The sequence below is a fragment of the Kogia breviceps genome, chromosome 20 (assembly GCF_026419965.1).
Source record: "Kogia breviceps isolate mKogBre1 chromosome 20, mKogBre1 haplotype 1, whole genome shotgun sequence".
Taxonomy (NCBI): Eukaryota; Metazoa; Chordata; class Mammalia; order Artiodactyla; family Physeteridae; genus Kogia; species Kogia breviceps.
The window spans coordinates 7,301,550-7,315,592 of NC_081329.1; the positions used below are offsets into that span (position 1 = coordinate 7,301,550).

At 51.5% G+C, this 14,043-nt stretch overlaps 1 protein-coding gene across 4 annotated transcripts in view; it reads left to right on the top strand.

The window, feature by feature from the left end:
- Nucleotides 1-6,190: 6,190 nt before the first annotated feature.
- CSMD1 (CUB and Sushi multiple domains 1) overlaps nt 6,191-14,043 on the top strand; it is a 1,661,506-nt gene continuing 1,653,653 nt past the window's right edge. For 3 of the 4 annotated variants that reach the window (XM_067022449.1, XM_067022447.1, XM_067022448.1), the window contains exon 1: nt 6,191-6,709. In XM_067022449.1, the coding sequence (XP_066878550.1) occupies nt 6,634-6,709 (76 nt within the window). In that variant the 5' untranslated portion in view covers nt 6,191-6,633. The remainder of the gene's footprint in view (nt 6,710-14,043) is intronic. The other variant, XM_067022450.1, reaches the window with a different exon arrangement.

Below are 14,043 nucleotides of genomic sequence, written 5' to 3' on the forward strand. Positions count from 1 at the left end.
TACAAGCCTTGGGAAAGAGCCAGGTGTGAGGCAGGCAGCCTTTCGAGTTGATCTTAAAAGTCATAGGCAATAAAACCTGGGGTTTCCCCCACATGGAATCCTGCTGGGTTCACCTTGCGACGACCTGGGAGAGGTTGACTGAATGTGTTCCTTCTTCCCTACCAAAATCCAGTTTGCCGCTCCTAAAATATGGATCCAAACAGATGGGGAAGCCCGTCTCTAGCCGGGTGTCTTCTCTCCTCCTTCAGGGACTGAAGGGATAGAAAAGGAAATCATACTTTTGAGAATTTGTCATACATCAGCCACTGTGCCTATATTGTTGCTTTTTCTAAGTCTATTGGGTAAATAGCATTCTCCATATTTTCAGATGAGCAAACTTACACATAAATTAAGGGTTTTTAGGAAAAAAAGTTCCCTTGCTCAGAGAGCAGCAGATATAGGATTCAAAGCCAGTCCTTTTGACCCAAAGTCAACAAGCCCTGTACCAATGGTTCTCTAAGAATGTTCTTGGCATGCATGCATCATCTAGAAACTCGGTGGGAAGGTAAATTCTTGGGCCCCATCCCAGACGGGCTGAATCACAAGCTCTGGGCTTGGGGGTCAGCATTGTGCATCCCAACAAGCCTTCCATGTCATTCCCGTGCACAGGAAGACTGCAGTCTGCACCCCTTTGACTTAGCTACCCATTTGTGAAACCAGACATTGGCCAATTTTCTCCTCCCCAGCACAGTTCCCCTCCAGATTCAGATTAACTTGACGCTTGTTAATTTCCTACATCCTAATGCTTCTCTGCCTTCAAAGAAGTCATTAACAGAAAGGGGAGTACTCCCCCTGTGTGTGTGTGGGGGGGGGGGTGTGCGCGCGCGTGAGCACACAGTTAAAGGTGTTACTTTATTAGAAAAACAGGGAAAAGTGTTCAGCTTATTTATTTATTTAATGCTCCAAATGTGATGGGTTTATTTTATTTTACTCTGATTCAAAACCAAAGATTCCACGACTGCACAGAAACCAGTATGTTACAAGGTCATGAAAAACCGTTTGGGAACACGCAGGATGTGATGGACACGTGGAGGGTCGGGTCGGGTCATCTCCTTTGGAACGTGACACTACACCTTCGCTGAGCAGCACGTTGAAAATACCACTGCAGCACTGAACTGAAATGGGGCACGGACATGACAACTTCCGGGCGTGCCTTCAAGCACCCCTCCCTTAGGCTGGACTCAACATCTAGGCTTCAGTGTGGGGAGGGTTAGAATTCTTTGGAAGAAGAAAGAGTTCACACCTTTGAAATTTCACAGAAGAATTTTAAGGCCAAAGCATAGTGGGTTCATTTCTCTTCACCTCCAGGGACAAAGCTGATGATTTATTCAAAACCACATTAAGCTTCTAGTTCAAATCCCAGCCCGACCTCGTGCGCTCCTGCACTGAAGTTCTTTCCATCGATTAGAGCTGACAGGGTCAGTTTCACTTCTGGCCGAGGGGTCTGAGTATGGCTGGCATTATTCACTTTAGCAGAAAGAGACGTCCTACAATCCAGCTCGTACTTAGCAGAGAGGCCGAAACAGGCGTTGTTCTTGCCAGCTGTCCGCGCGAGGTTTACTGATGTTTCAGTCTTCGTGTTCACCCTCGGGTAGATCGCCCCTCCAGATTCAGTGCTATCGCTCACGTGAGCGTGCAGCCGGAAGTCTGCAGCCTGGTAAGCCAGGGCGAAATTTTTCTGGGACGGTTTGGGTTTGGCTGTGTCGAAACTCGTCTGATATCCGGCAAGCCGACCTTCAGTGGCCAACACAGCCCAGCCATAGATGGTGGGTCCAGAAAAACCTGTCAACAAAGGCTATGGATTTGGCATGCTTAAAATAGATCTGAGAACCAAGTCACGTGGTGGAGTGGAATTCTCTACTTCTGGTCATGCTTACACTGATACAGGGAAGGCATCAGGCAACCTAGAGACCAAATACAAGGTTTGTAACTATGGACTGACCTTCCCCCAAAAGTGGAACACAGACAACACTCTTGGGACAGAAACCTCGTTGGAGAATAAGTTGGCTGAAGGGTTGAAACTGACTCTTGGTACCGTATTCGTACGGAACACGGGAAAGAAAAGTGGGAAATTAAAGGCCTCCTATAAACGGGATTGTTTCAGTCTTGGCAGTAATGTTGCTATAGATTTTTCCGGACCAACCAGCTTATTTATTTTAAGCCAGTCCATGGGAATCGTTTTAAGAGTCAGAATTTACATGAATAAGTAGTTGCAAAGAGTCACAGAATCTTCTTGTTTTAATGCAAATGGTCTGTCCTGGAGGGTGTCCCCGTCGTGCGGGTATTCTGATGTTACTGGGGGGAGTGCTGTCTAGATGCCTGGCTCTGTTCCTTTATAGACTGACCATAGGTGTACCAGGAGTATGGAGACCAGTGTCAGGAAGAAGCCTGGAGTCCAGGTGTGTCAGCTGCTCAGCGCGGGGAGGGGCACAGGAAGGGCTTTTAAATGTTGATGAGCAAAACAGATGGTAACAGATTGTAAGTTACCATCTCCTACAAATTTTCATTTCTCAAAGCTGCCATTTCCTTATCCTTCGGGGCGGGGGGACGGGGAACAATTCATAATAGAACTAAGATTCTGAATAAAAGGCTTTTGCAAACAATAAGTGACCATCCTGACCTCTGCTCTTGTTTCTTGCCCTCCTCCCTCCCGTCCTTCTTTCTTTTTTTTTTTTTTTCCCTTTTTTTGCAGTACGCGGGCCTCTCACTGTCGTGGCCTCTCCCGTTGCGGAGCACAGGCTCCGGACGCGCAGGCTCAGCGGCCACGGCTCACGGGCCCAGCCGCTCCGCGGCACGTGGGATCCTCCCGGACCGGGACACGAACCCGCGTCCCCCGCATCGGCAGGCGGACTCTCAACCGCTAGCGCCACCAGGGAAGCCCCCTCCCATCCTTCTTGCCCTCCGAAGATAGGCATTCCATCTAGGGAAGCCTGAATCGTATGGTCCTCATTCTTACCCCTCCATGAAGAAAAGAATTTCTCCAGTGCCCTAGTCACCATCAGTTTTGGTACATGACATTAAATAAGTCAAAAGATGTCCCATTAAGCAGTCACTGCAATGCACTGCATTCTCTGATATTTCCATCCATGTGCCGCGTTTCTAGCTAATTAGCATTCTCATGTGTGCAAAAGTTTTCATTTCTAATTTTATCGCAGGTACCCTGTTCATATAATCTGTCCCCTCCTCAGACACATTCACTTAGAAGAAAACCACTCTCCCTCTTCGGCTTACAGCACTTCTCACGTGTTTATGTTGTCAACTTTCCAAGTCTTACTGTAGCTCTTACTTGAGGTTGGGGGTGTCTTTTTCTTTGCCACTATGTCAGACCCTCTTTGCCTTTGATTCCGCTGTCCAGCTCTCACCCCTGGGTGCCAATTATATTTCTCATGCTGCTCACCCAGACTCCCGAGGCTGTGGACAGCAGTATGCCTAGGATGGAAAATGGAGACCACGATAAATTAATTTTAAAAACCCAGTGCCCAAGTGCAGTGTTCCAGGCACCGCAGGCCAACACAGAGAGGCGGTCACAGAGCTTCCTGGTATGAATTCCCTCCAGTAACTTACTTCCTCTAATCCCAATTGGCTTATACTGCTCTAAATATCTGGCATTAGAGTTGTGATATAAATCAAGGCTTTCTCAGTCACTTAAAAATCAAAAGGGGAAAAAGCTTCTGGGAACCTAATAATAGGCTTCGTCTACAGGCTGATTACATGACGGGTGCAAGAGTGTTCTGGAGGGGCATTCAGAACCCAAGTAGGGAACCTCAGATGAGATAAGAGAGAGATAAGCCCAAGGGGACCGGGGATTTCTCTGCAAAAACCCAACAAAAAAAGCTTGACACTAGGTGGCAGCAGTGCCCCATGATTGCCTTCCAAATTAAACGGGCTTTGAGATCGGAGGGGGCGGAGGATATCATAATATTAACACACAGATACAACCATATTACAAAATCAGCCCATCTTATTTGACAGCAATCTCCCACCCTCTTCATCCTTAGGGTCAGAAATTTGGCGTGAATCATTGTAACTCTCTGATCTGTGATCTGGCCAAAGAAAATACCCCAAGTAAATCACAGCAGAAATGGGTAGTTACTGGTATGGGCATTATTATTTCTCAAAGAATGGGAATCGGGTAGATGTTCTGCACCCCCAGAGAAAGGAGGTGGCATTAAAGACTTCATGCCGAACCCGAGGAAGGCGCCCCTCAGCCCGTAGCCTGAGTCGGTCACGATGAAGTGTAAGGGTGTTCAGTTTCACAGGTGACACTCAGCGTTGCTGATCAGGATGCTAATAAAGTCAAAATCATCCATGAGTCCTGGCCCAGGATGGTTAGATTTTGGAAACGTTTTTTAATGGCAGAAATCCTTCTTGGTGACACGAGTCATTAGGAAGAGCAATGCAAAGACAAGACGCCGTTTCTCAAGAAGTCAGCTCTTTAGTTCTCCAAAGAGATCAATTGTTTTTCTGATGAGCAGCTCGAAATGAACTATTGGAGCACTTAATGGGTCTTCAAAAGTGTTTTTGTTCACTTGCTGAATTACAGGTACCATCTGGGATCTGATTTAAGATCTCAGAAGGGGCGACCCTCGTTTCTAGACGCCTAGTTCAGCCTAAAGAAATTGGGTTCCACTGTGAATTCCCCAGCGATGGAGCCGTTCCGTCTTCTGTTCTCCCCCCCCAGGGATGACTGGGGCAAAATAGGACTCAGCAAGTAGAAAACCTGGGTCACACCCAGGGCTGCAACTTTCTGGGAAGCAAATTTGCCCCCTCGTCTTTAGATGCTCATCTCTCTATGAGGGAGGAGAGTTTTGATGGAGGGTCCAGTTTTGCCTGGTAGGCTGTAAGGAGACCGAGCCTACCATGCTTTGGTGCTGAAATTTCAAGATTGTAGCCCTTCATTTCCTGGATTCACCATTGCGTTTCCATGTATCCCTGTGTATCCCAGCTGGGACAAGGGGAAGCTGAGAAAAAGAAGGCAGGGGTCTGAAACATTAGGAATTGGTCAACCTCTTTACTCTTGCAGACGAACCAACAAAATGCAGGTGGGGTGAAGCTCATGACCCGTTGCCAACGGTGGGCCCTTCACTCCACCAGCATCACCCAGTGATGTGAGGGAGGCAGCGTTTAGGACTGCTGGTGCTTCTGGACACAGACTATAATCCTCTCTTACTAGGCTGTGGGGTTTCCCTGTTCTGGCTCCTCCAACCCCGTAATGGAATGATCTAACCCTTTTTGGTCAAAAGGGTGAATCCTTCAAATGGCCCTTGGTAGGAAGATTCGCATTCACCTGTGGTTTCTGTGTTTCTCTGGACCTTCCCCTAAGGTGCCTTACCTTACACATTCCCCCCAGATCGGTCGGACACCTCCTCTAGGAGGTGGGTGAAATCTGGCTCATTCTCTCAACCACCAGGTTCTCTCTCAGCTCCGTTTGTCTTCTGGCAGATTCAGAACAGAAGCTCTCTTTTCTCCTCAAGTCCCTACCCGAGCCATTCCGTTTTGTATAGGGTTGCACCAGAAGGGGTGCCAGCGCGCCGTCTCTCATCACCAGACCCCACTTCTAGACGGCCTTCCTAATTTCTAATTTATTCTGAACGTAGGTTTGTGCGCGATTAACCCCAAGGCAGGACATCGGAAAAGCTTTGTAGCTCCCTGCCGGTCGTCATCTTGCCCAAAATGATCTCGAAACAAAGTAAATCGATGTTTATTTGCCTCCCTTGGAGTTGGAGCCTTGGTGGCTCTCTTTCTTTCTCTGGCTTCCTTTCCCAAGTTACGCAGGGGGCTTCTCTCCGGGCAGACGAAGGCCACCCCTGCCCTCGCAGCCTCCCTCTCTGGCTCTCGGAGTCGCCCGGTGGCGTGGCCTCTCGCGGGTGGGTGGCGCGCGTGGCCCCCGCGCGAGCGCCCGAGTCTCCTTCCCCAGCCCGCGCGCGGCGGCGCCGGAGGCCGAGGCGGGCGCGGCGCGGGGAGCTCGGGGCCCGAGGCCGGGCTCTGTCTGGGATGGCGCCGTCCCAGCCTCCTTCCCCTCTCCGCGGGTAGGGATGGTTGAGTCCGGCCGCCACGGCAGCGGCTCCTTGTGCAGCTAGCAGCCTGTCTTCTGCGCTCTCCGCCTCCCCTCCCTAGACTGGCTCTCCTCCCCTCGCGCCCCCTCCCTCCCCCCCCCCCCGTCCCTCCCGCAGCTCCCACTCGCTGGCTGGCTCTCCAGCTGCCTCCGCTCCGGGTCTCTCCCGGCTGCGCGCGCTCCTCTCCCCGCCTCGCCTCCTCCCGCAGCCTCGCCGCCTCGGTGCCTTCCTGCCCGGCTCGGCGGGCGCTCGGCCCCGGCCCCGGCCCCGGCCCGGCAGCCCGGTGTCGGCGCTCGGAGCAGCGCAGCCCCGCCTGCAGTGGTCCGGGACCCGATGCTATGAGAGCGAAGCCGGCCGGGCGCCCAGACCTGCGGGAGGCGTCGGAGGCGCGGCCGGTCTGGGGACCGGGATCTCTCCCCCGCTCGCCTTGCCCTCCGGTGATTCTCCGGCTCTGTCCGTAGCCCTGCCGTGCCTCGGAGGAGACGGGCGCGTCCGAGAAGAGCCATCGGTGTCGTGCGCGTGTGGAATATCTGCAGACATGACTGCGTGGAGGAGATTCAGGGCGCTGCTGGCGCTGCTGGCGCTGTGCGCGGCGCTCCTCACTGCAGCCCAGGGTAAGGCGGGCTCGCCGGCTGCCGGGGGAGATGGGCGAACCCTCCGCGGCCCCGTTCGCGAACCAGGGGCCCGTTTGGAGGAGGGCAGGGTACGGGTGGCCGGCCTCCGCCGGGGGCTCTCCGTCGCGGGCGCCCGGGGATCGCGATGCCGGGAGCCAGCTTCCATCGCCTGATGCCCGCCCTCGTCTCCCGCGCCCCACCCCCGCCTCTCCTTCCCCCCGACTTGGGCCGAAACGAGATGTCTCTCCTTTCTCGGCGCTGGGGGCTGTTAGGGAGAAAGGAGCCAAACCCGAGTTGCGCTGCAACCGCGCCGCGGCGGGCGGTGGTGTCTCCTCGGCGATGTGGGCACGGCGGGTCCGGGTGGCTCGATAGCTCCCGGGACGTTCTCCCCGGACCCGGAGCGGCTGGGAAAGTGGCCCGGGCCGAGGCGGCCCGGCAAGTTCTGGCTCTCTCGGGGTCCGGGTGCCACGGGCCAAGCGGCCTGCAGACCGGGCACCGCGCACCCTTCCTCCCTCTCCCTCCCACGTCCACGGCCAGGCCGCCCCCTCCTTCCTCTCCCCGCACTTTGCTCCCTGCAAGTTGGAAGGAGCCGGCGAGGTGCGTGGAGAGAGCAGGGAGACCTGGACGGGGTTCAGCTCCAGAGACAGCCGCTTGCTCACAGGGTTCTTCGCCCTGCCATCCCTGGTCGGGGGAAGGAGCGTCCCCGGGTCGCTCCTCGGCTCGGAGCTCCGTGAACTTGGTGGTCTCCTTGAAACGAGTTAGGGAATGTTTTCCGCCAACTAGCCTACGGGCTGCAACCTCGGGGCTGGCAGCAGCTCCTAAGCTTGTCTGTTCTCTGAGAAAGAAAACAAGGTCCCTCTTGATTCAGAGAGAGAGGCAGAGAGAGACAGAGGAGAGAGAGGGGTGGGATATGGACTGATTTTCACATTGCAAAGTGCCTGCCCCCATTTCCTCATTTTAGCCTCCTTGGGTACTCCCCCCGGCCCCAGCAATCAACACACACCGTCCCACTCCTGAAAAGATCTGTATCTATCATTTGTTTCTTTTCCTTTTTAAAGGATGGAGTCAAATCACGTTTTGTTTTGTTTGTTTGTTTTTAATGGCTATTTGCTCTTTCCCATGTAAAACTCCCCTTTCCTCTGGATTCTTCCATCTTCTTTTCCTCCCATTTTCTATTCCTTCGGTGTTCCAGATTCAGGGGTGATTGACAAGGCGAAGGAGGACTGTCTGTGGTTCCGTAGGAAAACTCCAGATGGGCCCGGCCTGGGGCGAGATGGAGCGACGGCAAATTAGGCGTCCCCGCGCGGTGGCTCCTCTCCACCTGCGTCCGGGGCTGGTCGAGAGCCGACAGCTGGGCACCAGCCCCTCTGGGCAAGCACTGGGGTGTCACAAACGGGTGTCTGTGGGAATGCGCCCCACGACCCCAGGGAGCGCAAACACAGGGTTAGTTGCTGGAGCTCAGGGTTGCTCGGGACTGGGGAGCTTCTCGAAGACACCGACCCTCCGCCCACCTGCCCGGCTCGGTCCAGCCGCCCCGCCTGGGGCGCCGCTGATGGAGCCTCCGCGGAGGCACGGCCAGCCGAGCCGGGCGGGCGGGCGGGCAGCGGCCTCCGGGCGCGCTGGATTGGCTGGGCACAGAGGTCGAAGCAGGAAGAGTCGGGGGCGAAGAGGGCCGTCCCTGGCAGGTGCGCGCCTGTGTGTCGGGGGTCCCACCAAGCCCCTGCGCGGACAGGAAACACCTGCCACGCAACTCGGCACAACTTGCCGCCCCTCTCCGCAGCGCCCCAAGCCCAGCTGGGCCCCGGCCGCCTCCCGGCCTCCGCAGGCAGCTCAGCCTCGGAGCGCACTCTCGGTTCCCTGCGGTTCCGCGCGCTCTGCGCGCCCTTCCTCTGCAACTCGCAGGGGTTGCTGCGCCGAGGAGGCGGCGGCCCTGCCGGGGCTGCTTAATAATCCGCACGCTTGTGTGCCGGGCGGATGCCGCCGCCGCCGCGCGGTGGGCCGGGCCTCTGGGCTCGGGCGGGGACGGGGCCGGGGGCCGCCCTGGCCGATTCCGGGTCAACCCGGCAAGGGGCGCAAAGGGAAGGGGCAGCCGCACGGAAGACAGAGCCTCCTGCGCGCTGGGGGTCCTAGGTGCCGGCTGTAGAAGCCAAGAAGTGGAACCCAGGGTCCCAGGCCCCTGGCGTGCGCGGTGCGAGAGTATGTGTGTGTGTGTATGTGTGTGTGCGCGCGCGTGTGTGTGCATTTGCGCGTGGAGCGGCCGCGCTCACTGCGCTGTTGCTTGGTGGAGGCTGCGGTGGCTGCGCGTAGCTCCCCGTCACCCCCGGGGGGTCCGGGGCCGCGTCTCCTCTGCGCCCGCGGCGTCAAGCTGGCGCGCAGGGGGCCGCGTGGGAGCGGGATGCGGGCAGGAGGCTGCGAGCGCGCTGGCGGTGGGGGGAGGGGGGGGTCGCAGTCCCCTTGGCGAGCGAGCCCGGGTGGCCAAGGTCGGGCCTCTGCTGGGGGGCGCCCGGGCCGCAGGCGCGCGGGAGGGCTTCCCTGAGGAGGAGCGGGGAGCGCCGGGGGCAGCGCCGCGCGCGCCCAGGTGGCTGCTCCCGCGGCGGCGCGGGCGGGCGGAGAGTTTTGCTGCGTGGGGAGGAATTCGTGACCTGTTTGCGAGTCGTGAGAGGCTGGAGGCGGCTGCGGTCGCGGTCATCAGAACTCGGTACCTTCAGAACCCGGGCTGTCAGCTGTAGTTGATTGTGCTTTCGGCCGGGGGTACCCGGGATTCCCTTGTGATACTCTTTTTCTTTTTGATTACTAACGCTATGGTAAAGGTTGAGTCTCAAGTGTACATACCTCTTTAAAAGCAGCACATTTGCAGGGACCACGGGAGAGAGAAGGCTTGAAAGCCTCTACAATAGTCACCTAGTCAGTAGGTGGAATAATTCATTCCCTGAGCACTGAGATGTGCGCCCTTTATCTGGGGCTGATCTACTGACTGGACAAAGTTTGCTTCTCAGCTGTGTTTTGCCAGTTTGTGCAGCAAGGAGAATGCAGCTATTTGCAGGCATTATTCAGAAAGTGTCCTAAAAAGAGGCACATATAATAGTAGCCTCATGGGTCTCACCGTAGGAAGCCTGGGAGAGAAAGGTGGAGTGTTTCTCAAAATCCCTGATTCTGAAATTCACCAACCCACCCAGCAAAGAGATTTAAGTGCGCCTTGCCAAATTTCCACAGAAACCCCACAAGGAGAGAGAGGGAGGGAGGGAGGGAGGGAGGGAAGGGGGGAAGTGGAGAGAGGTGTTTCCCAAACCTGCCTACTTCTATGTGAGTTACCTCAATTCTCATCACCAGGAAGGATGCTAAGACCTTTCATTTTCTGGCCGGGATCCTTATGGCTGGGCCACTGCACACATAGGTATATATATATATACTCTCTCCTGGGGGAGACAGGAACTCCTGTGAATAAGTGGCTTTCCAGGGCACCCCCTGATCACTAAGAAGGCAGGCCATCTAAAAGGAAGTTTAATGTTTCTGCATTCATGAGCTACTTAGCAAATCACATTTATTTTTTATTGAGTTGTCAAAGGATTCTGGTTTTCTTTTGGTGGTTTGTTTTTTGTTTTCCAACTTATAACTCTTCAGCCCGTGGCTCTAGTGCTTCTGGAGCACCTATGTAATTCTTCATTAGGGATTTTAAGTCCTTAAAAAGGTAAGCAAAGGAGAGGCTTTCTTCCTAAGTGACAGGTTTTGTAAACTTGACTAGTAGGACAGTGAGGTCTCATTAAACAAGTCCCAAGGCGCCAATAGCAGGTAGTAAGTGGTAGTAGAATTCCCTCAGGTCTCAAGCATCTCTGCAAACACAGGCCTTGAAAGGAAAGGGAAGCACTATTTTGATACTGGCTTTCAGCTGGCCAGTCCTGCTTGATGAGGAGAAGGCCAGGACTACAGTTGAAAGTTCGTACAAGCAGAAACAGCTCCTCCTGGGGGCAGTGCTTCCTTAGTCTCCAGTTTATCGTCTCAAACAAACACCCACAGGGCTTTGAAAATGTCAAGAAAATGGTTCTGCTTCCTTTAAGAAACAGATAAACAAAGGCTCCGTGGCCGGTTAGCGCTCACTGCAGAGGAAATAGCAAATCCAGTGTAGACATTTCTAAGCTGTCAAAATGCAAATGGCATATTAAATACTCTGTGCTCTACTGAATTCTAAGTGGGCCTCTTTCTGCTGAGCTCACAGTGAAAAGAAGCCACTAGGACTTGCATACGTGCGAGTTAAACTTCACATTCCCTTTAGCCTTTTCTATTTCTCTGGTGAGGTTCATTTCTCTCTGGAATTAAGAAGTTGATCGGGTACTCCTTGCATAGAGTAGATGACAGAGCTATGTTGTCTTTTCATTGTATTTGTTTAGCTAATACATCAGAAGAAGACGTCGGAGTTAAAGGTATGGATATTGTACAGCCTACGGCATTTGCGTCCTTGGGTTGCCCGGTCCTATTTAAAAGCCTGTTGGTCCCTGTGCCACTGGAGTAGGAAGCTGGATTACTGGACCAGTAGTGGTAACTGATAGAATCAAACCAGTTTCACTCTGCAGTCAGGCCACCATGGAAACCAGACACGGATAATGTTTGAAACAGGAGAACTGGCGTGGACGTGCCATCTGGGACAGATAAGTTGACACTTTGGCTGAAAATAACTGATCCTAAAGGAAATCAACGCCTTGAGCTTGTCTTCAGTTGCATGGCCACTGGGCTTAGCTCACTGGGTGTCCATTTCAGAACCACCCATGAGTCTGAAAATCAGATAATCATACTTAGGTATTTGCCTGAGTGCAAGGAAATAAGTCTCTTGTACAGTGATGTTAAGATGACATGAAATGACCTTTGACTAATTAATCTGTCCATATGCAGGGTGGAACTTAGGCCCTAGTATGCAAGTGGATAAGTACCAGAATTAAAATTCCCATTGTAGAAAAAAAGAATAGAGGAGACTTTTTTCATTGAACTGGTTAAAACTGGCTGGTGGTAGCAGCTTTATGGAAATAACACACACCGCGCGTGGCCCTCCTCCCCCCACAGATCTACCTCTTTGGATGCAGAGTATGAAACACTTTTTTTCTTTTCATTTGTGAATTTAGCTGCAATTTCCTTAAACCGTTTATACCAACCCCTAGTTGGGAGGAGAGGAAATGCCCTCAGTGGTCTAGGGAGGCTGTGCGGTCTGTCTTTAGTCTTGAGCATCTTTGTTCTAGGTGGAGGAGATTTCATCATCTCGAGGCACGCCATCTCGTTTAGCGAAACCTCCTTCTGCATATGCTGGAAACATTCTACTTAGGGATAACATTACAACAAATTAACTTGATTTAGAGCCACTGTTACTTTGACCCCCTATATGTATTTCTTGCTAAAACTTCTTTGGTGAGTGAAAAACATGCAGGTGTGGACTTGTATTAAAAATAACTACTGTATCTTTTATGCTTCTAATACATTTTGCAATTTATTGGTTGAAATCCTCCTGCTTTATCTTGCACTAGTTTTAGCTCAGGGAAAGCTATAAAAGGGAAAAGGATATTTCACGATCGTCATTCTTTGCAAATATAAGTAGAATAAGAGTGATACCTCCATCTTAATGCTTATAATCTTAATGTGATTTTGCCCTATTGTCTGGAAAGCTGGAAGTCATGAATAATGCTTTGTGATTTAAAAATTATCCTCGTTACTAACATGAGATCAAGGGAGATAGAGGCATGAAAGAATCTCGTTGGTACTACTACTTCCCAGGTTTTTTCACAAATGAGTCACTTTTAGGATTTTATTACAACCCGAGATTTAAATTACATAAAATATTACCCTGATTCTAAGCACCTTTATTCATTTATTTTCGGGTTGTATGTGTTTTGGAGGGTCTTCACCTCAGTAAGATCCAAGAAAACCTCATGTGGCATGTAGATATTATTAATGTAAATCCAACTGTCTGCCTGATTTATCCAGATAATTTTAAGCCACATGAGTCCCAGTGGAATCAGAGCAGCTTTTGAGGACATCAAGCATTTCTCCAACGTATGTTTTGGGTACTAAACATGTTACCTTTATTGTAGTAGATGTTGGCATTGTGGCCTTGATGTCGTCGAGTTTTTGAATAATCTTTTGCAAACTCTGTGTGCAGAATAATCACTTGAGGCCTTGTTTAAATGCAAATCCCAAGGCTTCTCCCTCAAGGGATTCTGGGTAGTAGTTTTGTGTGGTGTCAGAGATCTATCTTTCTATCTGTTTATCTACCTATCTACCTATCTACCTATCTATCTATCTATCTATCTATGTCGACCTCCCTTTCAATAAGAGTCCTCAAAATCTAATAAGCTCTTCATGTAGACTTCACAGGCCAATTAGCCCACCCCGATTTCCTGACGAATATACTATATTTTGAAACTGTGCGATTATTTCAGAAGATTTCTTCTTTATCATTAGTGCCCTCGTTATCTGTGTTCATCATTCTAGGCTGTTTAATCTTTCTTTTTTTTTTTAATGGTTTTACAGCAAAGCTGAGATTCAAGTTCCTTGTCCGTAGTGTGTATATTATGGGATGACTTCAAGGGATAATTGTACTCTTTCACATAAAAATACCGTACGAATAAATTATTTTTTTTTCTTTTACTGTTTAGTATACTCTGATATGATTAGTGTTACAGAAGAAGGAGCTAAGTGTGAGATTAAAATTAGAATTATTTGGGGAGTGATCTCTAATAAATTAAAGACTTTGAAATTAATTGTGAATTCTAAGCAGTCCTTTTCCAGATGCCTGGTGAATCTCTGTGCCTTTCTTCACAGAAACTTATTTCTCCTCTTGTTTTTAAGAGAAAGTGTCTTTATTGATCTTTGACAAGTGAGTAATTGTCTACATGAAGTTGAGAGTCATGTAAAATATATGGTGGGCTCTCGCCATTCCTGTTCCTATAGAATTCCGCACCCTTGACCTGAGTTCTTAAAACCAGAGAACGTGAGCTTCCCTGGTGGCGCAGTGGTTGAGAGTCCGCCCGCCGATGCAGGGGACGCGGGTTCGCGCCCCGGTCCGGGAAGATCCCACGTGCCGCGGAGCGGGTGGGCCCGTGAGCCATGGCCGCTGAGCCTGCGCGTCTGGAGCCTGTGCTCCGCCAAGGGAGAGGCCACAACAGTGAGAGGCCCGCGTACCGCAAATTTAAAAATTTAAAAAAAAAACCCCAGGAAACTCTCTGAGTGAATTTTCACTTTCTTTTTCTATCAGTAAATGGATAATCAGCACCACAGACCTTTGACTTTTATGCAAATAGAGAATCTTCAGAGATACAGAAAATTAAACACAGCTCCTTCCTAGGAAAATGGAT